Source organism: Ranitomeya imitator, chromosome 3, assembly GCF_032444005.1.
Source record: "Ranitomeya imitator isolate aRanImi1 chromosome 3, aRanImi1.pri, whole genome shotgun sequence".
NCBI lineage: Eukaryota > Metazoa > Chordata > Amphibia > Anura > Dendrobatidae > Ranitomeya > Ranitomeya imitator.
This window is the reverse complement of record NC_091284.1, coordinates 710,103,323-710,130,053: the sequence shown is the minus strand read 5'-3', so window position 1 is coordinate 710,130,053 and position 26,731 is coordinate 710,103,323. Positions and strand designations below refer to the sequence as shown.

General features: G+C 44.3%; 1 protein-coding gene across 1 annotated transcript; it reads right to left on the bottom strand.

Annotated features, from left to right (window-relative positions):
• Positions 1–4,189: 4,189 nt before the first annotated feature.
• LOC138671734 (olfactory receptor 5AR1-like) lies at positions 4,190–5,124 on the bottom strand. Its single transcript, XM_069759886.1, has 2 exons — positions 4,524–5,124; positions 4,190–4,491 (listed from the first exon to the last, which is right to left on the bottom strand). The coding sequence occupies exons 1-2, from the start codon at positions 5,122–5,124 to the stop codon at positions 4,190–4,192; spliced, it is 903 nt and encodes a 300-aa protein (XP_069615987.1).
• Between the last annotated feature and the right edge of the window lie 21,607 nt (positions 5,125–26,731).

The following is a 26,731-nucleotide window of genomic DNA, read 5'->3' as shown; positions in this document are numbered from 1 at the left end:
CAGTATATACTGTAATTATACATGTATAGATGCTATTTTAAATAGCTAGAGGGGGGTCGTATAGGGAGACATGCACTTTGGGGCTTGGGCCCCTGATCTTTTATGACCCTAGCAACACCCCTGCCATACTGTGTGTTTTACATGTCCGTGTTTCTGGAGTTGTATGTATGTTTGTAAATCAGCTCAGTTATAGTACCATATGTAAGCAGTAAGCTTGGTTCTGGCACTGTATAAATATAATAATCTAGATTCTGGTACCATATGTATGCGGTAAGCTTGGTTCTGTTCCCATATCTACGTAGGAGTCTTGGTTTTATTGCTCTATCTACGTAGTAGACTTAGTAGGTGAAAGCTTGGTTCTGCTCCCTTATCTCTGTAGTAAGCTCCGTTCTTTTCCCATAGCTTTGTAGTAAGCTTGATTCTGCTCACATGTCTTTTTTGTAAGCTCATTTCAGTTCAGGTATGTACCGTATGTAGTAATCTTAGTTCCATTCTCGTGTCTATGCAGTCAGCTTGCTTCTGTTGCAGTATCTATTCAGCAAGCTCCGTTCTGTTCCCATATCTATATACCTTCCCATTTTTTAAAGCATGTTATTTCTGCTGCTTTAATGCAGGGACCAGAGATAAGCAGGGCAGGGGTGGTCCACCGCAACTGGTGGGCCACTGCCTTGTGATTGCCCCCCAGGCTAAAAAGTGCCAGCCAGCCCCTGCCAGTATTACACACTAGGTTTAATGTGGCACACAATTTGAGACAGGTGGCACACACAGGAGTGGCACTGAAGCAGAAATGCCAATCTTAATCTCCTACTATTTTTTTTTTCTGGGAGAATTTAAAAGAAATCTGGCCCAGTGTTACACACTAGGTTTAATGTGGCACAAAATTAGAGACAGGTGGCACACACAGGAATGGCACCGAAGCAGTAATGCCAATCTTAATCTCCCACTATTTTTTTTTTCCAGGGAGAATTTAAAAGAAATCTGGCCCAGTATTACAGACAAGGTTTAATGTGGCACAAAATTAGAGACAGGTGGCACACACAGGAATGGCACCGAAGCAGTAATGGCAATCTTAATCTCCCACTATTTTTTTTTTCCAGGGAGAATTTCAAAAAAATCTGGCCCAGTATTACACACTAGGGTTTCTGTGGCAGAAAATTAGAGACAGATGCCACACACAGCACTTGCACCGAAGCAGAAATGCCAATCTTATTCTCCCACAATTTTTTTTTTCCGGGAGAATTTAAAAGAAATCTGGCCCAGTGTTACACACTAGGTTTAATGTGGCACAAAATTAGAGACAGGTGGCACACACAGGACTGGCACCAAAGCAGAAATGCCAATCTTAATCTCCCACTATTTTTTTTCCTGGAGAATTTAAAAGAAATCTGGCCCAGTTTTACACACTAATAATAATAATAATAATTTTTATTTATATAGCGCCAACATATTCCGCAGCGCTTTACAAATTATATAGGGGACTTGTACAGACAATAGACATTACAGCATAACAGAAATACAGTTCAAAACAGATACCAGGAGGAGTGAGGGCCCTGCTCGCAAGCTTACAAACTATGGGGAAAAGGGGAGACACGAGAGGTGGATGGTAACAATTGCTTTAGTTATTCGGACCAGCTATAGTGTAAGGCTCAGGTGTTCATGTAAAGCTGCATGAACCAGTTAACTGCCTAAGTATGTAGCAGTACAGACACAGAGGGCTAATACTGCATAAAGTGTATGAGAACATGATGCGAGGAACCTTTTTTTTTTTTATTATAAATAGGCCACACAGGGATCGTTAGGTTAATGCATTGAGGCGGTAGGCCAGTCTGAACAAATGAGTTTTTAGGGCACGCTTAAAACTGTGGGGATTGGGGATTAATCGTAGTAACCTAGGTAGTGCATTCCAAAGAATCGGCGCAGCACGTGTAAAGTCTTGGAGACTAGGTTTAATGTGGCACAAAATTAGAGACAGGTGGCACACACAGGACTGGCACCGAAGCAGAAATGCCAATCTTAATCTCCCACTATTTTTTTTTTTCCGGGGAATTTAAAAGAAATCTGGCACAGTGTTACACACTAGGTTTAATGTGGCACAACATTAGAGACAGGTGGCACACACAGGACTGGCACCGAAGCAGAAATGCCAATCTTAATCTCCCACTATTTTTTTTTTCCGGGAGAATTTAAAAGAAATCTGGTCCAGTGTTACACACTAGGTTTAATGTGGCACAAAATTAGAGACAGGTGGCACACACAGGACTGGCACCGAAGCATAAATGCCAATCTTAATCTCCCACTATTTGTTTTTTTTCCGAGAGAATTTAAAAGAAATTTGGCCCAGTGCTACACACTAGGTTTAATGTGGCACAAAATTAGAGACAGGTGGCACAAACAGGAATGGCACCGAAGCAGTAATGCCAATCTTAATCTCCCACTATTTTTTTTTCCAGGGAGAATTTAAAAGAAATCTGGCCCAGTATTACACACTAGGTTTAATGTGGCACAAAATTAGAGACAGGAGGCACACACAGGAATGGCACCGAAGCAGTAATGGCAATCTTAATCTCCCACTATTTTTTTTTTCCAGGGAGAATTTGAAAAAATTCTGGCCCAGTATTACACACTAGGGTTTCTGTGGCACAAAATTAGAGACAGATGCCACACACAGCACTGGCACCGAAGCAGAAATGCCAATCTTAATCTCCCACTAATTTTTTTTTATTTATGTGAGAATTGGCAAGAAATCAGGCCCACTGTTAGACTGTATGTTTTCTGTGCCAGAAAATGAGACACAGATGCCACACACAGGACTGCCACTGATGCAGATTTGTCAATTTTAATCTGCACCCTTTATTTTTTTTTCTTCTTCAGGGAGACTAGTGAATAAATCTGGGCCACTGTATTAGAGTTTATTTTCTGTGGCAGAAAGTGGCTTGAAGAGATATAACCAAAAAAAGGGACTGCCCTACAATTACTATCTCCCTGCAGTAATCTCAGCAAAGTATGGCAGGCAGCAATAACAAGGAGTGGACTGCTGCACAAAAAAGTCAAAAGTGTGGACAAACAAACAAGATAGCTGTGCAGAAAGGAAGGAGCAACAGGATTTGTGCTTTGAAAAATGCAGTTGGTTTGCACAGCGGCGTACAAACAGCAATGCAGCTATCAGGGAGCCTTCTAGGGCAGCCCAATGAGCTACAGCACTGAGGAAAAAAAATGCAGCCTCCACTGTCCCTGCAAACAAAAGGTGGTGTTGGACAGTGGAAATCGCTACAGCACAAGCGGTTTGGGGGTTAATGTACCCTGCCTAACGCTATCCCTGCTTCTGACGAAGCGGCAGCAACCTCTCCCTATACTCAGATCAGCAGCAGTAAGATGGCGGTCGGCGTGCACGCCCCTTTATAGCCCCTGTGACGCCGCAGAAAGCAAGCCAATCACTGCAATGCCCTTCTCTAACATGGTGGGGACTGAGACCTATGTCATCACGCTGCCCACTCTCTGCGTCCACCTTCATTGGCTGAGAAATGGCGCTTTTCGCGTCATTGAAACGCGACTTTGGTGCGAAAGTCGCGTACCGCATGGCCGACCCCACACAGGGATCGTGTCGGGTTTCATGAAACCCGACTTTGCCAAAAGTCAACGACTTATGAAAATGAATGATCCGTTTCGCTCAACCCTAATCTCCATCAAACCTCACTGAGCTCGAACTGTATGCCAAGGAAGAATGGGCAAGAATTTCAGTCTCTTCATGTACAAAACTGATAGAGACATACCCCAAGCGACTTGTAGCTGTAATCGCAGCAAAAGGTGGCGCAACAAAGTATTAAGTTAAAGGGGCCGAATAATATTGCACGCCGCACTTTTCAGTTTTTGAATTTCCACAAAAATTTAAAATAACCAATAAATGTTATTAAACTTCACAATTGTGTTCCACTTGTTGTTGATTCTTCACCAAAAATTTACATTTGATATCTTTATGTTTGAAGCATGATATGTGGAAAAAGGTTGAAAAGTTCCAGGGAGCCGAATACTTTCGCAAGGAACTGTATTATAATGCCGGCACTGTCACTGACATCTGTATATCTATCTATTCTATAATGTATATATCTACTCTATTCTAACCTGTGACGACAACAGTGCCGGCAATATAACTCTGTCTAAAAGCAAGAAAATTGCAGTGTTTAAGAGTCTATTACATGTGTAATCTACTAAAATGGGTTTTCACCGCATCCTTCACTTCTTTGTTTTGTAAGCAGTAGATGATTGGGTTCATCATAGGGATTATCATTGTATAGAATACAGATACGATTTTGTCTTGTGTGACCGAATAGTTAGAAGCTGGACGGAGGTACATGAAGAAAACTGTTCCATAAAATAAAGCAACACAAAGCAGATGAGAGGAACAAGTAGAAAATGCTTTGCGTCTTCCTTCTGATGAGTGAATTGTCAATATGGTGAAAAAGATATATATGTATGAAGCTAATATGACAATTACTGATAAAAAAAACCAAGGCAAAATACTACACCAAATATAACTGTCTTACTTATGTACGTATCGGCACATGACAGCTCCATCAGCGGAGGAATGTCACAATAGAAATGGTTAATTACATTAGGTCCACAAAAGGGCAATATGAATGTGCATGATGTATGGACGGCCGCAGTGCATAAGCCGCCAATATAAACAAGAAGAGTAAAAATCACACATTTCCTTTTATTCATTATTAATACGTACAATAGATGGTGACATATTGCAACATAACGATCATAAGCCATGGTAGATAAAATATAGCATTCAGTACTGGCAAACACGGCAAAGAAATACAACTGAACTGCACAGCCAATAAATGAGATCAATTTTCTTTCAAAGAAAAAATCAAACAACATTTTCGGAGAGATGACTGTAGAATAGCAAAGATCTGAGAAAGACAGATTGCTGAGAAAATAATACATGGGACTGTGAAGATCATTAATGATCAGGATTGTTAACATGATACTTGTGTTGCAAAACACACTTACAATGTAAATCAGCAGAAACAACACAAAGAGGACGTGTTGCAATGTTGGGTCATTGGTGATTCCCAGTATTACAAATTCTCTTACAAAAGACTTGTTACCCGGAGTCATGACTTGAATAAGCTCTGATGCACCTGTAACAGAGGACATAGTAAGATACAATGACAAGAAAAAGGGTAACAATGTCTTGAACTTTTGACTCCCAGGCTCCATATCTCACCATCCACTACTGCTTCGAATATGAGACTACCAATCATCTTGGCTATCTCATACACAAACTTGACTTGCAAATATTTAGCGTATGATTAGTTATGCAGATTTTGTTCACTACCATTATCAAAACAGTAACAATGCAGTGACATGCATGACAAAAATCCACAGATTTTCCTCTATCAATTTTCATGTGCTGTCTCATTTAGTTGTTTTATAATTAACTATACATCTTTAGGGACTAAATTAGAACAGATTTTTTTTTCTAACAAATCTCTGTTGTGTTTATCATGTTGTAGTTATTGCCCTTAGGGACGACTTAAGAAATAGCTTGGGCAGAAAGAATAAACACATTTTTTAAGAATTTCTTTATTCCATTGTTCTTTTATTTGATAGTAAATATAAGTTTGAAACAGATTTTGCTAACATTTTGGTGTTTCAGACTGCGGACCCCAATGGGTTTCCAAGTACCCATCGAAGCCAGATTATCATTGAAGCTCTTGTACAGTGGTGTGAAAAAGTTTTTGCCCCCTTCCTGATCTCTAATTCTTTTGCATGTTTGTCACATTTAAATGTTCCAGATCACCAAACAAAATTAAATTAGACAAAGATAGCATAAGTAAACAAAAAATGCAGTTTAGAAATGAATGTCTTTATTATTAAGGAAAAAAGAAATTCAAACCTACAGGGTCCTGTATGAAAAAGCGATTGCCCTGCCCTTAAAACATAAATTAACTGTGGTTTAACACATCTTTGGGAGACTGCATTAAAATTCCCTAGCCACACACAGGCCTGATTACTACCACACCTGTTCTCAATCAAGAAATCACTTAAATAGGACCAGCCTGACAAAGTGTAGAAGACCTCAATATCCTCAAAAGCTAGACATCAAGCCTTGTGTGTGTTGTGGCCAGTAAACGAATGGTTTCAGTATGTTTAATGTGTCCATGGTGTCATGAGAACTACATGAGTGGTGTGTGCACTGTATGTCTAGTATCAATGGTGTGTGTGTGTGTGTGTGTGTGTAATGTTTCTAGTTCAGTAATAGTATATTAGGGTACAGTGTCTTGAAAAAGTATTCATACCTTGTGAACGTTTCCACTTTTTTTACATTACATACACAAACAAGCGTAAATATATTTTGTTGTGATTTTATATTATGTACCAACACAAAGTAGCAAGTATTTGGGCAGTATAAAGGAAATTATGCATGGAACTCTAATTCGCTTAAACATATAAATCTGAAAATTGTGATCTGCATTTGTATTCAGCCCCCTGTAGTATGATACCTTAAGTAAAATCATGAGTGACCAATTGCCTCCAGAGGTCACATAGTTAGTAAATTGAGTCCACCTGTGTGTAATTTATTCTCAGTATAACTACAACCTTTCAGTGAAGTCCTCACAGGACACAAATTTGGCGCTTATGAAAAAGTGGCAAGACGAAAGCCATTTTTTAAAGCAAGCCATAAGATATCCTGTTTGCAATCTGCAAAAAGCCATTTAAGGGACACAGCTAGCATGTGAAATAAGGTGCTCTGTTCAGATGAGACCAAAAGAAAAACTTTTTTTGGGCTAAAAGCAATAAGCTATATGTTGGAGAAAACTCAAATTACACATAATCCTAAAAACCAGGGCTGTGGAGTCGGTAAGACAAACCTCTGACTCAAACTCCACAGCACTCACTGCCTCACTACTGAGCATGTGCATAAAGTGCAGCCCAGATCCATTTCAACTAAAAGCAGAAATCCTTAGATCAGGAACAGAGCAGACATTTATAAGACATTTCACAACTTTGCCAAATATATATGCAGCGCCCCAGAGATCTGGTCGTTGCAGTATGACACTCTGCCACTAAGGGGAGTGATGGTACGTCTGATGGCACTGAAGGAATTCCCCTGACCAGGTATCACCAGAACACATTACACTTCATACTCCGGCCACTAGGGAGAGAAAAAGGCTTTATTTATTGGGCCACTCCTCACATTGGTAAAACTAGGGGCTGGGGAGGAAGTTTGTCAGAAGCTGACTGGGTTGGATTCAGGCAACATCCCGTGGCAGGGGGTGTTGCAGGGAGAAGACACAGGGGGGCCCCTGTCAGGCGTGGGAACCTGGCAGGTGCCTAGCGAACAGAACAGAATGTTACGGAACCGCGCCTGCACCTCCTTGCGGCAGTATCCTAAGAAAGAGACAAGAAAGGAAGGATATTGTGGAACAGTGTAAACGAGATCTAGCAAAAAGGAGTACCAGTAGGAGTCGTGCCGTGAGACCGAGGCAACATCCTACTGAGTTGCGTAGCCGGTGGCCGGAACACCGCGGGAGTAACTGACTTCAGGCCTTACTTCAAACTCCACAGGACAGTTAATTATAGGTTGGCTGTCTACCTTAAATTTCCTAAGAAGACATAGGGGGAAACATTGGGAGAGGGGCGTCTCTAGGGTCCCGGAAGACCTCCAGGCCTTCCCGTCATACGGGTGTGTCCTAGCCAAAACATACCGGGGGACGAGAGACTAGCAACATCTGGAACTAATGAGAGAGAGAGCTGTAGAGAACGAACGAAACGAGAACAGCAGTTGTGAGGACTATTCCGAATGCTCAGCAGGGTAGGACTACAACACACAGGCGCTAGTGGTGGGCAACGATTTCCATCTGCGAGGGAAACTCTGGAAGTGCCCATTGGACCGGTCGGTCTCTGATAGCCCTGTTAAACGTGCTCTGGATTGAGGATCCTGAAGTCTTCAGTAAAGAGGTAAAGAGACTGCATCCATGTGTCCTTGTTATTGCCTGCACCTCACACCATCACCATCTACCTTACTGGGAAGCCCTGGGGACATACTTCACCTGTGGGAAGGTATACCATCCAGCTGCTATTCTATCACCCCAGCGGACACCACAGCAGCGTCGGTCACCCTGACCGAACACCACAGGTGGTGTCACGAACCCCTGACAGACTGCACCACTTTTATTGGACGCCCCTTAGCAGGGTCGCGGACTGGGTCTAGCCACCGTGATAGCCTCAGAACCGAACCAGAGAGGCCTGGTAACGAGAACTCGTGGCCCTGTGTCTGGGGGCGATCCATAAATCATGAAAACTTTACAGCACATCCTTCACTGAACTACTGAACCCAATTTATTATATATTTAACCCCTTAACCCCCAAGGGTGGTTTGCATATTAATGACCGGGTCAATTGTTACAATTCTGACCACTGTCCCTTTATGAGGTTATAACGTGACATATTTTACTTCATGCTAGTGGTAAAATTTCCTCAACATTACTTGCGTTTGTTTGTGAAAAAAAACAGAAATTTGGCAAAAATTTTCAAAATTTTGCAATTTTCCAATTTTGAATTTTCATGCCCTTAAATCATAGAGATATGTCACACAAAATCTAATATATAATTGCCTAGAATACTACTTCCTGCAATTTGTGCCAACTTCCTGTCCGGAGCTAATGTCCGGAGATAATGTCCGGAGCTAATGTCCGGAGATAAGTGACGTCAACAGTGTCCAGTGTCTGATTGGTTGCCACCTGCTGCGAGCGACCAATCAGAAACGTGCCGTACTGTGACACACTCCGCCCGCCATTTTGGTGTGATTTTTGAATTTTTACCTCACAGCAAGTTTCTACTGCGTGGAGGCGGGCCCAGTGACGTTGCTCTTCAAGCTCCTGCCGAATTTCGTCAAAAAAATGATAATACCATTTACCAAAACTATATATATTTAGTTGTGAAGTGGTTCAGTGACATTTTCACACCAATTTTGAACTTTTGTTTGGTGTTTTCTCCATATACTGCCTATTATTCACTGACTGTTATACTGAGAGACTGCCGTTTATTAACCTCTTCTTTGCCACATTGGGTATATTGCTCTATTATTTGCCACATAAGGACATTGTCCATTATTGACCAGCAATTTCTCTGCAATATAAACTGCCTATTTATTAATACCTGCATTCCTGCAAAGAACTATTGCCTATTATTAACTGGGTATTTTCCTACTACCTGACATTGTTCTTAAGCAAAGAACCGTTGTTGTGGCATTTGCCACAACACGCAAAGTTGTCGTCTGATGTCTTTCATCCCTCCCCTCATAAGCATGTTCATGGATCCTGTGTAACTGTACCTTAAATAACAAGAATTGTCAAGAGCTGGTGAGTGCAGCCATTTTTTGTTCTTTCTTACTATTATTTATTAATTGTATTATTTTTACATTTGAATAAATAAAGTATATATGGATTCTAGACTCCCGATTCTTTAGAATCGGGCTGCCATCTAGTACTTAATAAGTAACATTTCCCACATGTCTACTTTACATCAGCACAATTTTGGAAAGAAATTTTTTTTGTCAGGGAGTTATAAGGGTTAAAAGTTGACCAGCAATTTCTCATTTTTACAACACCATTTTATTTTTAGGGACTGCATCAAATTTGAAGTCACTTTGAGGGGTCTATATGATAGAAAATGCCCAAAAGTGACACCATTCTAAAAACTGCACCCCTCAAGGTGCTCAAAACCACAATCAAGAAGTTTATTAACCCTTCAGGTGTTTCACAGGAATTTTTGGAATGTTTAAAAAAAATGAAGATTTCACTTTTTTTCACAAAAATTTTACTTCAGATCCAATTTGTTTTATTTTATCAAGGGTAACAGGAGAAATTAGACCCCAAAACGTTGATGTACAATTTGTCCTGAGTACGCTGATACCCCATATGAGGGGGGGAACCACTGTTTGGGCACATGGCAGAGCTCGAAAGGGAAGGAGCGCTGTTTGACTTTCCAATGCAAAATTGGCTGGAATTGAGATATGACACCATGTCACGTTTGCAGAGCCCCTGATGTACCTAAACAATGGAAACCCCCCATAAGTGACACCATTTTGAAAATTACACCCCCTAAGGAACTTATCTAGATGTGTTGTGAGAAATTTGAACCCCCAAGTGCTTCACAGAAGTTTATACTGTAGAGCTGTAAAAATACAAAATCATATTTTTTCACAAAAATGATCTTTTTGCCCCCAATTTCTTATTTTCCCAAGGGTAACAGGAGAAATTGGACACCAAAGTTGTTGTGCAATTTGTCCTAAGTATGCTGATACCCCATATGTAAGGGCAAACCACTGGCTGGGTGCATGGCAGAGCTCAGAAGGGAAGGAGCGCCGTTTGACTTTTCAATGCAAAATTGACTGGAATTGAGATAGGACACCATGTCACGTTTGGAGAGCCCCTGATGTACCTAAACAATGGAAACCCCCCACAAGTGACACCATTTGGGAAATTAGACCCCCTAAGAAACTTATCTAGATGTGTTGTGAGAAATTTGAACCCCCAAGTGTTTCACTACAGTTTATAACGCAGAGCCGTGAAAATAAAAAATATTTTTTTTCCAGAAAAATATTTTTTTAGCCCCCAAATTTTTATTTTTTCAAGGGTAACAGGACAAATTGGACCCCAAAAGTTGTTGTCCAATTTGTCCTGAGTACGCTGATACACCATATGTGGGGAGGAACCATCGTTTGGGCGCATGGCAGAGCTCAGAAGGGAAGGAGCGCTGTTTGGAATGCAGACTTAAAGGGAACCTGTCACCTGAATTTGGCGGGACCGGATGTGGGTCATATGGGCGGAGTTTTCGGGTGTTTGATTCACCCTTTCCTTACCCGCTGGCTGCATGCTGGCCGAAATATTGGATTGAAGTTCATTCTCTGTCCTCCATAGTACACGCCTGCACAAGGAAAGATTGCAGGCATCGTGTTGCGTTTGCAGAGCCCCTGATGTACCTAAACAGTAGAAACCATCCACAAGTGACCTCATATTGGAAACTAGACCCCCCAAGGAACTTATCTAGATGTGTTGTGAGAACTTTGAACCCCCAAGTGTTTCACTAAAGTTTATATATAGAAACGCTGATACCCCATATGTTGGGGTAAACCCCTCTTTGTGTGCACAAGAGAGCTCAGAAGGGAAGGAGAACTGTTTTACTTTTTCAACACAGAATTGGCTGGAATTGAGATCGGACGCCATGTCGCATTTTGAGAGCCTCTGATGTGGCTAAACAGTGGAAATCCCCCAATTCTAACTCCAACTCTAACCCGAACATACCCCTAACCATAATCCTAACCCTAACCATAACCCGAACACGCCCCTAACCCTAATCCCAACCCTAACCACACCCCTAACCCTAATCCCAACCCTAACCACACCCCTAACCCCAACACACCCCTAACCCTAATCCCAACCATAACCCTAACCACACCCCTAATCCCAACCGTAAATGAAATCTAAACTCTAACCCTAACTTTAGCCCCAACCCTAACCGTAACTTTAGCCCCAACCCTAACCCTAACTTTAGCCCTAACCCTAACTGTAGCCCAAACCCTAAGTTTAGCCCTAACCCTAACGGAAAAATAGAAATAAATACATTTTTATTTTATTATTTTTCCCTAACTAAGGGGGTGATGAAGGGGGGTTTGATTTACTATTTATAGTGGGGTTTTATAGCGGGTTTTTATGCTTGGCAGCGGTCACACACTAAAAGATGCTTTTTATTGCAAAAAAATAGTTTTTGCGTCATATTTTGAGAGCTATAATTTATCCATATTTTGTCCCACAGAGTCATGTGAGGTCTTCTTTTTTTTGCGGGACAAGTTGACATTTTTATTGGTACCATTTTCGGGCACATGGCATTTTCTGATGCCTTTTTATTCCGATTTTTGGGAGGCAGAAAGAACATAAACCAGCAATTCATGAATTTCTTTTGGGGGAGGCCTTTATACCGTTCCGCGTGTGGTAAAATTGATAAAGCGGTTTTATTCTTCGGGTTAATATGATTACAGCGATACCTCATTTATTTCATTTTTTTATGTTTTGGTGCTTTTAACCCTTTCACCCCCGGAGCTTTTTTTGTTTTTGTTTTTCGCTCCCCTTCTTTCCAGAGCTGCAACTTTTGTATTTTTCTGTCAATATGGCCATGTGAGGGCTTATTTTTGAGGGACGAGTTGTACTTGTGAAAGATACCATTGGTTTGACCATGTCGTGTAACAGAAAACAGGAAAAAAAATTCCAAGTGCGATGTGTTAGGTGTCGAGTTCCCGCTTCTGCACAAGGGGAATCTCGAGCCATCTCCGCTGCAGTCTCCCATTCTTATCCAGCCACGGTGGAGTCTGCTCAGCAGAGACGTCGGTCCCGGCGTCTTGCTCAGTCTCACTCTGTACAAAGAGTTACTGCTGCTTTTCCTGCTTCTGCCATTGAAGTCAGTGTTGGGCAGCGGCGAGCAGATGCTTTTGGGGCTAAGTCCTGCTTTTCTCTTTCTGAGCATGCCCAGGGCAAGATCTCCCATTGGAGATCGAGGGTCACATGCTCAGGTACTGCAGCACATCCCATTGGTCTTCCAGGAAGGTCCTGAAAGGGCAAAACTTTGGTAGCAGCTTCCCATTGGTCCTTTATTGGAAGGTCCTGAACGTGCTGCAACTATATAAGCTGCGCATGACTGCACGGCCATGCGCTAGTGTACATTTGTAAATGTGTGTGTGTTGTGAGTGAAAGTCGCTCTTTAAATAACCCTCCCTATTGGATGACTGTTCGCGGAAGGTGTATGTTTGCTATCTAGCGCCCGACTTAGCCATCAGCACGTAAACACACAATACAGCGTCTTATTGCTGTGACCGCCAGTGCGGCGCCTTGTGCTTTCACAGCGCTTTCCTGACCCAAGCCTGGGTGGTTAGTGGCGTTCGCCAGTGCGGCACTGCATGCACTCTCGTGCTTCTATTGCTGTCACTCTGACACCTCAGTAGCGGTGTCGAGTGCATGAGGTCTATGTACTCAAATCCTGTGTCTTGTGATTGAGTTCTGAGACTCGTTGCTTGCGCTCTTGGTGCGGTACCACGGCCCTGTGATGTAACAGGGTTCGCTTCCTTCACACAGGGTGAGGTTAGCCCATGTGTGTATTCACTTTGTACCGCCATATAGTCCGTCATTACTTGGCAGCAGGTTCCATCTCTGCACGGTGGACCCAGGGCTGCGAACGCACCATACTCTATCTGTCTTATTATTTGGTGCGTTCCGCTAGCCCTAACATTACACTAGCGCCAGGGTCTGGCTAGTAATGACGGACAAACAGCAATCCTTGCGGTATATCCAGCAGCTGGAGGGTAGGTTGGCGGCTCTCGAGAGCTCAACCTCAGCTGTGGATGTTACCGCAGTTGCTGTACAGGCTGCTAGCGTGGCTGTAGCAACCTTGTCCATTGCCACCCCTGTTCCGACATTATCTTGCCTCCCGCTGCCAGAAAAATTTTCTGGTGATAGCAAATTTTGTAGGGGATTCGTGAGTCAGTGCTCTATTCACCTCGAGCTCCTGGCTGCACGTTTTCCCACAGAGCGGGCTAAGGTGGGATTTATTGTGTCTCTCTTGTCGGACAGGGCGTTGGAATGGGCTACGCCGCTGTGGGAGCGTGGCGATCATGTGGTGCAGAGTGCTCCGCTGTTCCTGAGCACTCTGAAACAGGTATTTTTAGGACCTCAAGTCACCCATGATACTGCGCTCCAACTGCTGGCATTAACTCAGGGTGAGTCCTTGGTCAGTCATTTTGCCGTCCAATTCCGCACTTTAGCTTCTGAGCTGGACTGGTCGGATAAAGCCTTTATCCCCATATTTTGGAGGGGCCTGGCTGATCACGTTAAGGACGCTCTGGCCACTAGGGAGATTCCTGCCACACTGGAGGAGTTAATAACTGTCTCCACTCGAATTGACCTCCGTTTTAACGAGCGGAGGTTAGAGCGAGCCCAGTGTAGGCAGAGGTTTCGGCTGGCTCCTACCTTCGCCAAACCTCTGGAATCTCCGGTCCTGGTTCCTGAGTCACATGAGGCCATGGAAGTGTCACAAGCGGGATCTAAGTCCCGGACCGCTTGTGCACTCAAGGTCTGTCATGTTTGCCAGCAGTCAGGACATCTAGCCACCAGATGTCCTCAGCGGTCGAGGAAACGTCAGCGTCTAGTGGTAGTAGGTGGAGGTACACTAGACACGGCGACGTTTGCCTCTAAATTGTCCTTTAAGGGGACAATTATTATAGGCTCATTCTCCCACTCGGTAGAGCTCTGCGTGGATTCTGGGGCGGAGGGCAATTTTATGTCTTCTGCCTTCGCCCAACGTCATGCAATACCCCTGGTTATGCTAGCTCAACCAGTAACGGTACGAGTGGTGAATGGGTCGACACTGCCCTCACAGATAACACACCAGACCATCCCTTTTACTCTGTCCATGTCACCATCTCATCAGGAGATTATATCTCTGCTCGTCATTCCTGAGGGAATTGATGAGGTCCTGTTGGGAATACCTTGGCTACGGTACCACTCTCCTCATATCGAGTGGTTCTCAGGCAGAATTCTGGGATGGGGCGAATCTTGTGGGGGTAGGTGTCAGAGGGAGTGCGTTCAGGTTGCTACTACAGAGGTACCCGCAGATCTATCCTCTCTCCCCAAGCAGTATTGGTCTTATGCAGACATGTTCTCCAAAAAGGCGGCGGAGATCCTTCCGCCCCATCGCCCCTATGACTGTCCTATTGATCTCTTGCCTGGTGCTGAGCCTCCCTGGGGTCGAGTCTATCCGTTATCTCTCCCGGAGACGGAGGCAATGTCACAGTACATCCAGGAAAATCTGGCAAGAGGATTCATTAGGAAGTCAGTGTCACCTGCTGGGGCAGGGTTCTTCTTCGTGCAGAAGAAGAATGGGGAATTGCGTCCATGCATAGACTACAGGGGTCTTAACGCCATCACCGTTAAGAATAAGTATCCTTTGCCCTTGATATCTGAGCTCTTCGATAGGTTTCGGGGAGCAAGGGTATTTACTAAATTAGATCTGCGGGGTGCTTACAAACCTGATTCGCATCCGTGAGGGGGACGAATGGAAGACGGCTTTTAACACCAGGGATGGGCACTATGAATATCTGGTGATGCCCTTCGGGCTCTGTAATGCCCCAGCCGTTTTCCAAGACTTTGTGAACGACATCTTCCGGGATATGCTTTCCACCTCGGTCGTAGTCTATCTGGATGATATTCTCATCTACTCTCCAGATATTGACTCCCACCGGAGAGATGTTTGCAAAGTCTTCGACCTCCTACGGGCAAACTCCCTCTATGCCAAGTTGGAGAAGTGTATGTTCGAGCAGGAGTCCTTACCTTTCCTAGGCTACATCATCTCTGCCCAGGGATTGGCTATGGATCCTGCCAAACTACAGGCTGTGATGGACTGGCAGGAACCCCATTCTCTTAAAGCGGTGCAGCGCTTTATGGGGTTCATTAATTATTATCGCCAGTTCATTCCGCACTTCTCAACTTTGGTAGCTCACTTGGTTGCCCTCACCAAGAAAGGGGCAAATCCCAAATTGTGGTCTGAGGAGGTCTCCAAGGCCTTTAACTCCATAAAGTCACACTTCGCTAGCGCTCCCATCCTACATCGCCCCGATGTTGATAAACCATTTATCATGGAGGTGGATGCCTCTTCTGTTGGTGCTGGAGCAGTCCTCTTCCAAAAGGATGCTCAAGGTCGGAAGCATCCTTGCTTCTTCTTTTCTAAGACCTTCTCACCAGCAGAGAGGAATTATTCCATTGGGGACAGGGAGTTGCTAGCCATGAAGTTGGCTTTCTCGGAGTGGAGACATCTCTTGGAGGGAGCACGTTTTCCCTTCCAAGTCTTCACAGACCATAAAAATTTGGTGTACCTGCAGACAGCCCAGCGGTTGAATTCTCGCCAGGCCAGATGGTCCTTATTCTTCTCCCGGTTTCATTTCACCCTCCATTTTCTTTCTGGGGAGAAGAACATTTGGGCCGACGCTCTCTCTCGCTCCGTTGTGTCATCTGCGGAGGAGGAAGAGGAGCCTCGGCTTATTGTCCCCACCGAGAGCTTGAGAACTGTGGCCCCGGTTTCGCTAGAGTCTGTGCCTCCGGGCAAGACTTTTGTACCATCCAGTTTGCGACCGGAGGTTCTCTCTTGGGCACACTCGTCCAGGGTGGGTGGACATTTTGGTTCCAAAAGGACATCTGAGTTACTGGCGAGGACATACTGGTGGCCGCATATGGCTCGTGATGTCGCAGAATATGTTCGGGCGTGTGTCTCTTGCGCCAAGAACAAGTCCCCTCGGCAACGGCCAGCTGGTTTGCTTTACCCTCTGCCGGTGGCGGACAGGCCCTGGAAGATGGTCGGGATGGACTTTGTGGTGGGCTTACCCAAGTTTCGTAACTGCACCATTATCTGGGTGATCACCGACCATTTTTCCAAAATGGTGCACTTGGTGCCTCTTCCACGGCTACCTTCTGCACGGGCGTTGGCTGTCTTGTTCATCAAACATATCTTTCGCCTACACGGTATGCCAGACAAAATTGTTAGTGACCGGGGTCCCCAGTTTTCATCTCGATTCTGGAGAGAGCTTTGTCGTCTACTCAGTATTGAGTTGAATCTCTCTTCGGCATATCATCCCGAGACGAATGGGTTGGTAGAGAGGGCCAACCAGACCTTGGTCACATATTTACGACATTTTGTTTCTGCCAGGCAGGATGACTGGGCATCCTTGCTACCGTGGGCAGAGTTTGCGCTTAACAACGCCGTAGCCGACTCCACCAGTCAGACTCCATTCCTCCTAAATTACGGCCAGCATCCGCATGTCCCTGTGCCCATGCCTGTGTCTTCTGCTGACTCCAGGGTGGCAGACTGGGCTGTGGAGGCACGGGACATTTGGGACCGCACTCAGGATGCCATTCGGGCCTCCAAGTAGAGAATGAGGTCCTCCGCCGATGCTCATCGGCGTCCCGCTCCGACCTTTGCTCCTGGCGACTTAGTGTGGCTCTCCGCCCGTAACATCAGGCTGCGTGTTGAGTCCACTAAGTTTGCACCTCGCTACTTGGGTCCCTTCAAGGTCCTTGAACAGGTTAACCCTGTGGTCTACCGTCTGGCCCTTCCTCCACGCTTGGGTATCACCGACACCTTTCATGTGTCCCTCTTGAAACCCGTATACATGTCCTGGTTTTCCGAGTCATCTGCTGGGACATCGGGTTCGTCTACGGACGATTACGAGGTGAACGCTATTTTGGGGTGCAAGGTGGTACGTGGCAAAAATTTCTATCTGGTGGATTGGAAGGGTTATTGCCCAGAGGACAGGTCCTGGGAGCCTGCTGAAAACATTCGGGGCCCACTGCTCATTGCTGCCTTCGAGCGTAGCAAGGCCCAAGGAGGGGGGGTAATGTTAGGTGTCGAGTTCCCGCTTCTGCACAAGGGGAATCTCGAGCCATCTCCGCTGCAGTCTCCCATTCTTATCCAGCCGCAGTGGAGTCTGCTCAGCAGAGACGTCGGTCCCGGCGTCTTGCTCAGTCTCACTCTGTACAAAGAGTTACTGCTGATTTTCCTGCTTCTGCCATTGAAGTCAGTGTTGGGCAGCGGCGAGCAGATGCTTTTGGGGCTAAGTCCTGCTTTTCTCTTTCTGAGCATGCCCAGGGCAAGATCTCCCATTGGAGATCGAGGGTCACATGCTCAGGTACTGTAGCACATCCCATTGGTCCTCCAGGAAGGTCCTGAAAGGGCAAAACTTTGGTAGCAGCTTCCCATTGGTCCTTTATTGGAAGGTCCTGAACGTGCTGCAACTATATAAGCTGAGCATGACTGCACGGCCATGCGCTAGTGTACATTTGTAAATGTGTGTGTGTTGTGAGTGAAAGTCGCTCTTTAAATAACCCTCCCTATTGGATGACTGTTCGCGGAAGGTGTATGTTTGCTATCTAGCGCCCGACTTAGCCATCAGCACGTAAACACACGTCTTATTGCTGTGACCGCCAGTGCGGCGCCTTGTGCTTTCACAGCGCTTTCCTGACCCAAGCCTGGGTGGTTAGTGGCGTTCGCCAGTGCGGCACTGCATGCACTCTCGTGCTTCTATTGCTGTCACTCTGACACCTCAGTAGCGGTGTCGAGCGCATGAGGTCTATGTACTCAAATCCTGTGTCTTGTGATTGAGTTCTGAGACTCGTTGCTTGCGCTCTTGGTGTGGTACCACGGCCCGGTGACGTAACAGGGTTCGCTTCCTTCACACAGGGTGAGGTTAGCCCATGTGTGTATTCACTTTGTACCGCCATATAGTCCATCATTACTTGGCAGCAGGTTCCATCTCTGCACGGTGGACCCCGGGCTGCGAACGCACCATACTCTATCTGTCTTATTTGGTGCGTTCCGCTAGCCCTAACACGATGAAATTGCAAAAAAAGTGTAATCCCACACTTGCTTTTTGTTTAGCTTTTTTGCTAGGTTCACTAAATGCTAAAACTGATCTGCCATTATGATTCCAGGTCATTACGAGTTCAAAGACAGCAAACATGTCTAGGTTCTCTCTTATTTAAGTGGTTAAAAAAAATCCAAAATTTGCTAAAAAAAAAAAAAAAAAAGTGCAATTTTCCGGTACCCGTAGAGTCTGGGGTTGGGTAAGGGCTTATTTTTTTTGTGTGCCGAGATGACATTTTTAATTATACCACTTTTGTGCAGATACGTTCCTTTGATCGCCCGCTATTGCAGTTTAATGCAATGTCGTGGCGACCAAAAAAACATAATTTTGCGCTTTGATTTTTTCTCGCTACGCCGTTTAGCCATTAGGTTAATCCTTCTTTTAATTGATAGATCGGGCGATTCTGAACACAGTAATACAAAATATGTGTAGGTTTGATTTTTTTTCTTGTTTTATTTTGATTGAGCGAAAAGGAGGGTGATGTGAACTTTTATTTATTTATTTATTTTTTAATTTTGGCATGCTTCAATAGCCTCCTTTGGAAGCTAGACGCATGCACTACTCGATCACCTCTGCTACATAGAGGTGATGCACAGATCACCTCTATGCAGCAGAATTACAGGCTTGCTATGAGCGCCAACCACAGGGTGGCGCTCATAGCAATCTGCCATCAACAAACAGAGGTCTCGGGGAGACCTCTGGTTGTGATGACAATGCACTGATGACTCCTGATCACGTGACGGAGGTCAGAGGTGCGAGTACTTCCAGCCGCGCGGCTGTCAGTACTTGTTAAATGCTGCTGTCAGAGTTTGACAGTGGCATTTAACTAGTTAATGGACGCGGGCGGATTGCAATTCCGCTCGCGTCCATTGCGCGCACATATCAGCTGATGAAAACAGCTGACATGTTGCGGCTTTGAGGTGGGCTCACTGCTGGAGCCCACTTCAAAGCTGGGGATACTGCCAGCTGACGTACTATTCCGCCAGCTGGCAGAAAGGGGTCAAACAATAAAAAATATTTGATATAAAAAATAATTATTTTTGCATTGCTTTATTCTGAGGGCTATAACTTTTTTATTTTTTTGCTGATGACACTATTGCAGCTCGTTTTTGCAGGGCAAGATGACGTTTTCAGCGATACCATGTTTAGTTATACCCGTCTTTTTGATCAAGTGTTATTCCACTTTTTGTTCGGCGGTATGATTTGCCTCGTTTGTTATTTTCTTTTTTTAACGGTGTTCACTGAAGGGGTTAACTAGTGGGACAGTGTTATAGATTGGTTCGTTATAGTAACATAGTTATTAAGGTTGAAGGGAGACTTTAAGTCCATCTAGTTCAACCCATAGCCTAACCTAACATGTCCTAACATGTTGATCCAGAGGAAGGCAAAAAAAAACCATGTGGCAAAGAGTAAGCTTCACATTGGGGAAAAAATTCCTTCCCGACGCCACATACGGCAATCAGACTAGTTCCCTGGATCAAAGCCCTATCACGGAATCTAGTATATATAACCTGTAACATTATACTTTTCAAGAAATGCATCCAGTCCCCTCTTAAATTTAAGTAATTAATCACTCATTACAACATCATACGGCAGAGAGTTCCATAGCCTCACTACTCTTACAGTAAAGAATCCGCGTCTGTTATTATGCTTAAACCTTCTTTCCTCCAGACGTAGAGGATGCCCCCTTGCCCCTATCTCAGGTCTATGATTAAAAAGATCATCAGAAAGGTGTTTGTACTGTTCCCTCATATATTTATACATTAAAATAAGATCACCCCTTAGCCTCCGTTTTTCCAAACTAAATAGCCCCAACTAGTGTAATAACCTGTCTTGGTATTGCAGACCCCCCAGTCCTCTAATAACCTTGGTCGCTCTTCTCTGCACCCGCTCCAGTTCAGCTATGTCTTTCTTATACACCGGAGACCAGAACTGTACACAGTATTCTAAGTGTGGTCTCACTAGTGACTTGTATAGAGGTAAAATTATGTTCTCCTCATGAGCATCTATGCCTCTTTTAATACATCCCATTATTTTATTTGCCTTAGTAGCAGCTGCCTGACACTGGCCACTAAATGTGAGTTTGTCATCCACCCATACACCTAGGTCTTTTTCATTGACGGTTTTGCCCAGAGTTTTAGAATTAAGCACATAGTTATACATCTTATTACTTCTACCCAAGTGCATGACCTTACATTTATCCCCATTAAAGCTCATTTGCCATTTATCAGCCCAAGCTTCTAGTTTACATAAATCATCCTGTAATATAAAATTGTCCTCCTCTGTATTGATTACTCTGCAGAGTTTAGTGTCATCTGCAAATATTGAAATTCTGCTCTGAATGCCCCCTACAAGGTCATTAATAAATATGTTAAAAAGAAGAGGGCCCAATACTGACCCCTGTGGTACCCCACTGCTAACCGCGACCCAGTCTGAGTGTGCTCCATTAATAACCACCCTTTGTTTCCTATCCCTGAGCTAGCTCTTAACCCGCTTACACATATTTTCCCTTATCCCCATTATTCTCATTTTATGTATCAACCTTTTGTGTGGCACTGAACCAAATGCTTTTGAAAAATCCATATACACTACATCCACTGGGTTCCCTTGGTCCAGTCCAGAACTTACCTCTTCATAGAAGCTGATCAGATTAGTCTGACAGGAACGGTCCCTAGTAAACCCGTGCTCATACTGGGTCATGAGGTTATTCCTCTTCAGATACTCCAGTATAGCATCCCTTAGAATGCTCTCCAGGATTTTACCCACAGTAGAGGTTAAGCTTACTGGCCTATAATTTCCGAGGTCGTTTTGTCCCCTTTTTGAATATTGGCACCACATTTGCTATACGCCAGTCCTGTGGTACAGACCCTGTTATTATGGAGTCTTTAAAGATTAAAAATAATGGTCTATCAATGACTGTACTTAATTCCTGCAGTACTCGGGGATGTATCCCTTCCGGGCCCGTAGATTTGTCAATTTTAGTGATTTTTAGACGCCGCCGTACTTCCTGCTGGGTTAAGCAGGTGACACTTAATATGGAATTTTTGTTATCACTGATCATATTGTCTGCCATGGAATTTTCTTGTGTAAATACTGTTGAAAAAAAGTCATTTAGCATATTGACTTTTTCCTCATCCTCATCCACCATTTCACCCAGACTATTTTTAAGGGGGCCAACACTATCATTTTTTAGTTTCTTACTATTTACGTAGTTAAAGAATATTTTGGGATTATTTTTACTCTCTCTGGCAATGAGTTTCTCTGTCTCAATCTTTGCTGCCTTGATTTGCTTTTTACAGACTTTATTTAATTTTCTGTATTTATTTAATGCCTCATCACTACCTGCTTCCTTTAATTCTCTAAATGCTTTCTTTTTGTCACTTATTGCGCCCCTTACAGCTCTATTTAGCCATATTGGTTTCCTCCTATTTCTGGTATGTTTATTCCCATACAGTATATACTGTGCACAGATCCCATCCAGGATGCTAATAAACGTCTCCCATTTTCTTTGTGTATTTTTAAGTCTCAGGATATCGTCCCAGTTAATTGCACCAAGATCATCTGTCATCCGTTGGAAATTTGTCCTCCTGAAGTTTAGTGTCCTTGTAACCCCTCTACTACACATCTTATTAAAGGATACATGAAAACTTATTATTTTGTGATCAGTATTCCCCAAGTGACCCCCAACCCTTATATTTGCTATGCGGTCTGGCCTGTTGGTTAATATTAGGTCTAGCAGTGCCCCCCTTCTTGTTGGGTCCTGAACCAGTTGTGAAAGGTAATTGTCTCTATAGTTGTCAAACACCGACGATACTAAATATATTGTTTTTTTATTTACATAAAGAAATGTATTTTGGGGGAAAAATATTTATTTTTTTCTTTATTTAGGAATTTAAAGAAAAATATTTTTACACGTTAATTTTATTTTTGTTTAAACTTTTTTACATTGTCCGAGGGTGGGACATCACTATATAGTGTCAGATCGCTGATCTGACACTTTGCAGAGCACTATGTCAGATCAGTGATCTGACATGCAGTGCAGGAGGCTTGCCAGCGACTGCTCTCAGCAGGCACTGACAAGCCACCTCCCTGCAAGACCCGGAAGGACCCTGCTGCCATCTTGGATCTGGGGGCCTGCAGGGAGGAGACCCTCGGAACAACGCAATCACATCCGAGTTGTTCTGAGGGTCTTAGAGAAGAAAGTAGGGTGCCTCCTCCCTGTGCGATGCTTCCCTATGCCATCGGAATGCTGCGATCATGTTTGATTGCAGTGTTCCGGGGGTTAAAGTGCCAGGAGCCGGTCCATGACCACTCCTGGCACATAGTGCCGGATGTCAGCTGTGATAATCAGCTGACACCCGGCCGCGCTCCCCCCCTGTGAGCACAGCTGATCGTGTATGATGTTCTATCCCGTCCATGGGAATTAAGTCCCAGGTCACATGGATGGGATAGTGCGTCCAATGGCAGAAAAACACCATCCCCACTGTCAAACATAGAAGTGGCAGCATCATGCTGTTGTGAGTAGTGATGAGCGAGTGTACTCGTTGCTCTGGTTTTCCCAAACACGCTCGGGTGACCTTTGAGTATTTGTTGGTGTTCGGAGATTTAGTTTTCAGCCAGGCTGAGTACATGTGGGGGTTGCCTGATTGCTAGGTAATCCTCACATGTAATCAAGCTGTCTAATAGCTGTAAATCATGCTGCTGAGGCGATAAAAACTTAATCTCCGAGCAGTCATAAATACTTGGAGACCATCCGAGCGTGCACGGGAAAACCCGAGCAACGAGTACACTCGCTCATCACTAGTTGTGAGGCTTTTCTTCAGCGGGGACAGGAAAGCTGGTCAGAGTTGAAGGGAAAATGGATGGAAGGTGCTAAATACAGGGCGATCCTGGAAGAAAACCTGTTAGAGACAGCAAAAAACTTGGGACTGTGGTGTTTACCTTCCAGCAAGACAATGTTTATGATCATATGCAAAAAAAAAAAAAGGTTGAACTCAATCATGCTAAAGCATGTCAATGTGAAATATATAAAATATGAATAGCAACACGGCTTTTGAATATTAGGGAAAAAAAATTGAGCAGCTTAACATAAAATTTGGCCAAATTATATCTGCCCATCAACCATCATCAAGGTGGTCTCAAAAACGGATTGGTACCTATGTGTGTGAACAATTCTCTTAGGCTGATGTCTGAAGTCCTGGGTGAATGTGGACACCTCTGACAGCAATGCCTGCATTTATGGGTAAATAGGAACCTGCTATAATTAAAATCACCACATGTTGAAGGGCGGAGTGCTCGGTCAGCAAGCTAACATACAGCCTTATCCCGGGATCACACATGCAAGAAATACGGCCGAGTCTCGCATGGTAATACCCGGCATTGTCGCCGTCACTCAGGAGCGGAGCATGCGGCCGCATAGCAATAAATGGAGCTGCATGCTCCGCTCCTGAGTGACGGTGGCAATGCCGGGTATTAACATGCGAGACTCAGACGTATTTCTCGCATGTGTGATCCCGGCATAAGACTGGAGTCACACTTGCCATATGAAATATCGGTCCGATCCTCTCGGCTGAGAATCGCACCAATGTTCTCCGTATGGTGATCCATGCGTAATGCGTTTGCAATGCGATGATGCGATTTTCTCGCACCTATGTATCTGTATGACATGCGTATGGCTTTACATTTCTCATGGCTTTTCTTCATTGAATGTAATGGCTCAATGGGCTGAAATGAGGAAAAATGTGTGCGTATTTCTCGCAAATCACACTGATGGTCCGTGTGGTGTCTATATTTTTTTTGCTCCCATAGACTTGTATTGACGAGACTCGGCCGATATACACAAATCACAGCATGCACGCTGTATACCCCGAGAAAAAAACCGGTGATGTGAGCTGCCTCATAGATGAATACTGGTTTGTGCGCTATGTGATGTTTTCTTGCACAGCACTCATCCGTATTCCTCTCTAGTGTGACTCCGGACTTAGAGAGCTGTTCACCCAGGAATTCAGACATCAGCAAGGGGGGTAGTTGTGAAATAGTAGCAATAACTGGAACAATAAAATAAGTGCAATAAAAGGTCTTTTTTTAGATACAGCCATAGTCTAGATGAATTCAGTAAGCTGCGTGCCTTGTGCACTTCTGTAGTATACAACTCACAACTGATATTAAGATTTCTACAAAATTATGAGGCTTGGTCATTTAGATTGGGCTTCACAGCAGTTTCGGTCACAACACAAGTTATCAAAAATCAGTAGTGTTCATGTAGATTTGTTGGTTATAAAGCAACCATACCGCTTACATTATGCTGTGAGATAGCAGTGGTACCTCATAGAAAATATTAAGACTCCTAAAGCCACTCTAGTGAGAGTGCATTCACCTCCAGTAAGGGAAAAGAGCTGACATTCTAAAGCTCTTTTGATGTAGAATTGGACAATGAACGAAGGGAAGTAGGAAATTACGTACAGCTGGGAAAAGGCAAACCTAATTATAATGCAGGAGGCTCCAGCATCAAACTTCTTTTGAAGCAGAGTACTCCCTGCAGTGCCAAAGAGGATGTCTACTGTGAGTGACACAGAGATTTATAGATGGGATAGGTAATTAAGACAGGATAACTATTGTCTCTCCAGGATGAAGCTTCTATGGTGAAAAAACTTCCCTCAGGCTTGGTCTCAGAAAGAAAAGTATGAATATGGGCATTAGACCTACCGGTAATTATGTTTCCAGGAGTCCATTCTAACAACACCATGAAGGTCGTCCTTCTCATCCTAAGGCTACGTTCACATTTGCGTTGTTGTGTGCTGCGTCGGCGACGCAACGCACGCAAAAACGCATGCAAAACGCTGCGTTTTGTGACGCATGCGTTCATTTTTATAGTGCAAAAAAAATGCAACAAGCAGCGTCCTCTGTGCCCTGACGCTTGCGCCCAAAAAATGCATGCGTCACAAAACGCAACAAAACGCATGTCCATGCGCCCCCATGTTAAATATAGGGGCGCATGGGTCGCCGCGGTTGTGCCCGACGCACCGCAAATGTGAACATAGCCTAACAGGGACAGGAGAGGAGACACACAAGAAGTTAAAAAGCCCCTCTCACCCACCTCCCTCAGTGCTTTTCCAAGTACCACACCAGGATTGATGCAGCTAAATTTTATTAAATTCCCATACAATGTTTAAGACACATTAGCAATAGGCACTTTATCAGGGAGGGAAGTAACCGTGCTGTCTGGATGGACTCCTGGAAACATAATTACTAGTAGGTCTGATACCCAGATCCCAGGACGTCCCTCCTGACAGCACCATAGGGAATACCAAAGTATCTCCTTAGGGTGTGTGACGGATTGCACAGGGGAAGGGGTGTGTCAACTTCACTCACCTCCGGGGAAGGGAGGGAAGGATCCAGCAGGGATCGGCTCTCTGGCACCACCACTTGCTCCAGGTCAGTCAGGGAACTACACCGAGGGCAAATAGTCAGCAGAAAGGCTTCCCTTATAGGCGCTCCCAGTGAGGGGGGATATACATCACCAGTTTGACTGTGGACATATATGTAAACCTCCCGGCCGTCACTGTCAGAGTTCTTCACTAACACAGCACAGTATAATGGCACCAGTTCCTCGTTAGATATAAGCCCCATCCGACAGCAAGCTTATATCGGGTCAGAAACCCACCCGGGTAGTGTATAATAACCAACTGAGCGTGTGGACATGGGGATTCATGAATTGAGATAAAAGAGCTGCCCAAGATTAATTTTATATTTAATCACCAGAAGGCGCACTAGAAAGTCTTAGTTACTCACCGGTTAACGGTGTTTTTCGGAGTCCATGACAGCACTACGGAGAGAGGGGATCCGCCCTTCAGGAACAGGAAACCTACAGATATATAAGGGCGGCACCTCTCCCACGCATCAGTTGGTTTACAGAGCACAAGAGGACCACCAAGGTTAATAGCATACATAATAAACAATAATACAATAACTAACTATTCACTACCCGTGAATTACATATAAATGAAGGAAGAGGTGTACACCCAGAACTTAAGAAGACGGGAGGGTATGTACAGGTGCTGTCATGGACTCCGAAAAACACTGTTAACCGGTGAGTAACTAAGACTTTATTCGGTCGTCCATGACAGCACTACGGAGAGAATTACAGAGAGTAACTAACTAGGGAGGGACTACAGCTTGCAGCACCCTTACACCAAAAGAGAGGTCAGAGGAGGCACCCAGGTTCAATCTATAATGGTTATAGAAAGTGTTTGGAGAAGA

Bases quoted from the DNA above. Each gene is read 5' to 3' on its own strand.
- LOC138671734 (XM_069759886.1), bottom strand. From the start codon at position 5,124: ATGACTCCGGGTAACAAGTCTTTTGTAAGAGAATTTGTAATACTGGGA. The intron at 4,492-4,523 runs GTGTAGTATTTT...TTTTTTTATCAG, and splicing joins AAGTAAGACAGTTATATTTG to TAATTGTCATATTAGCTTCA.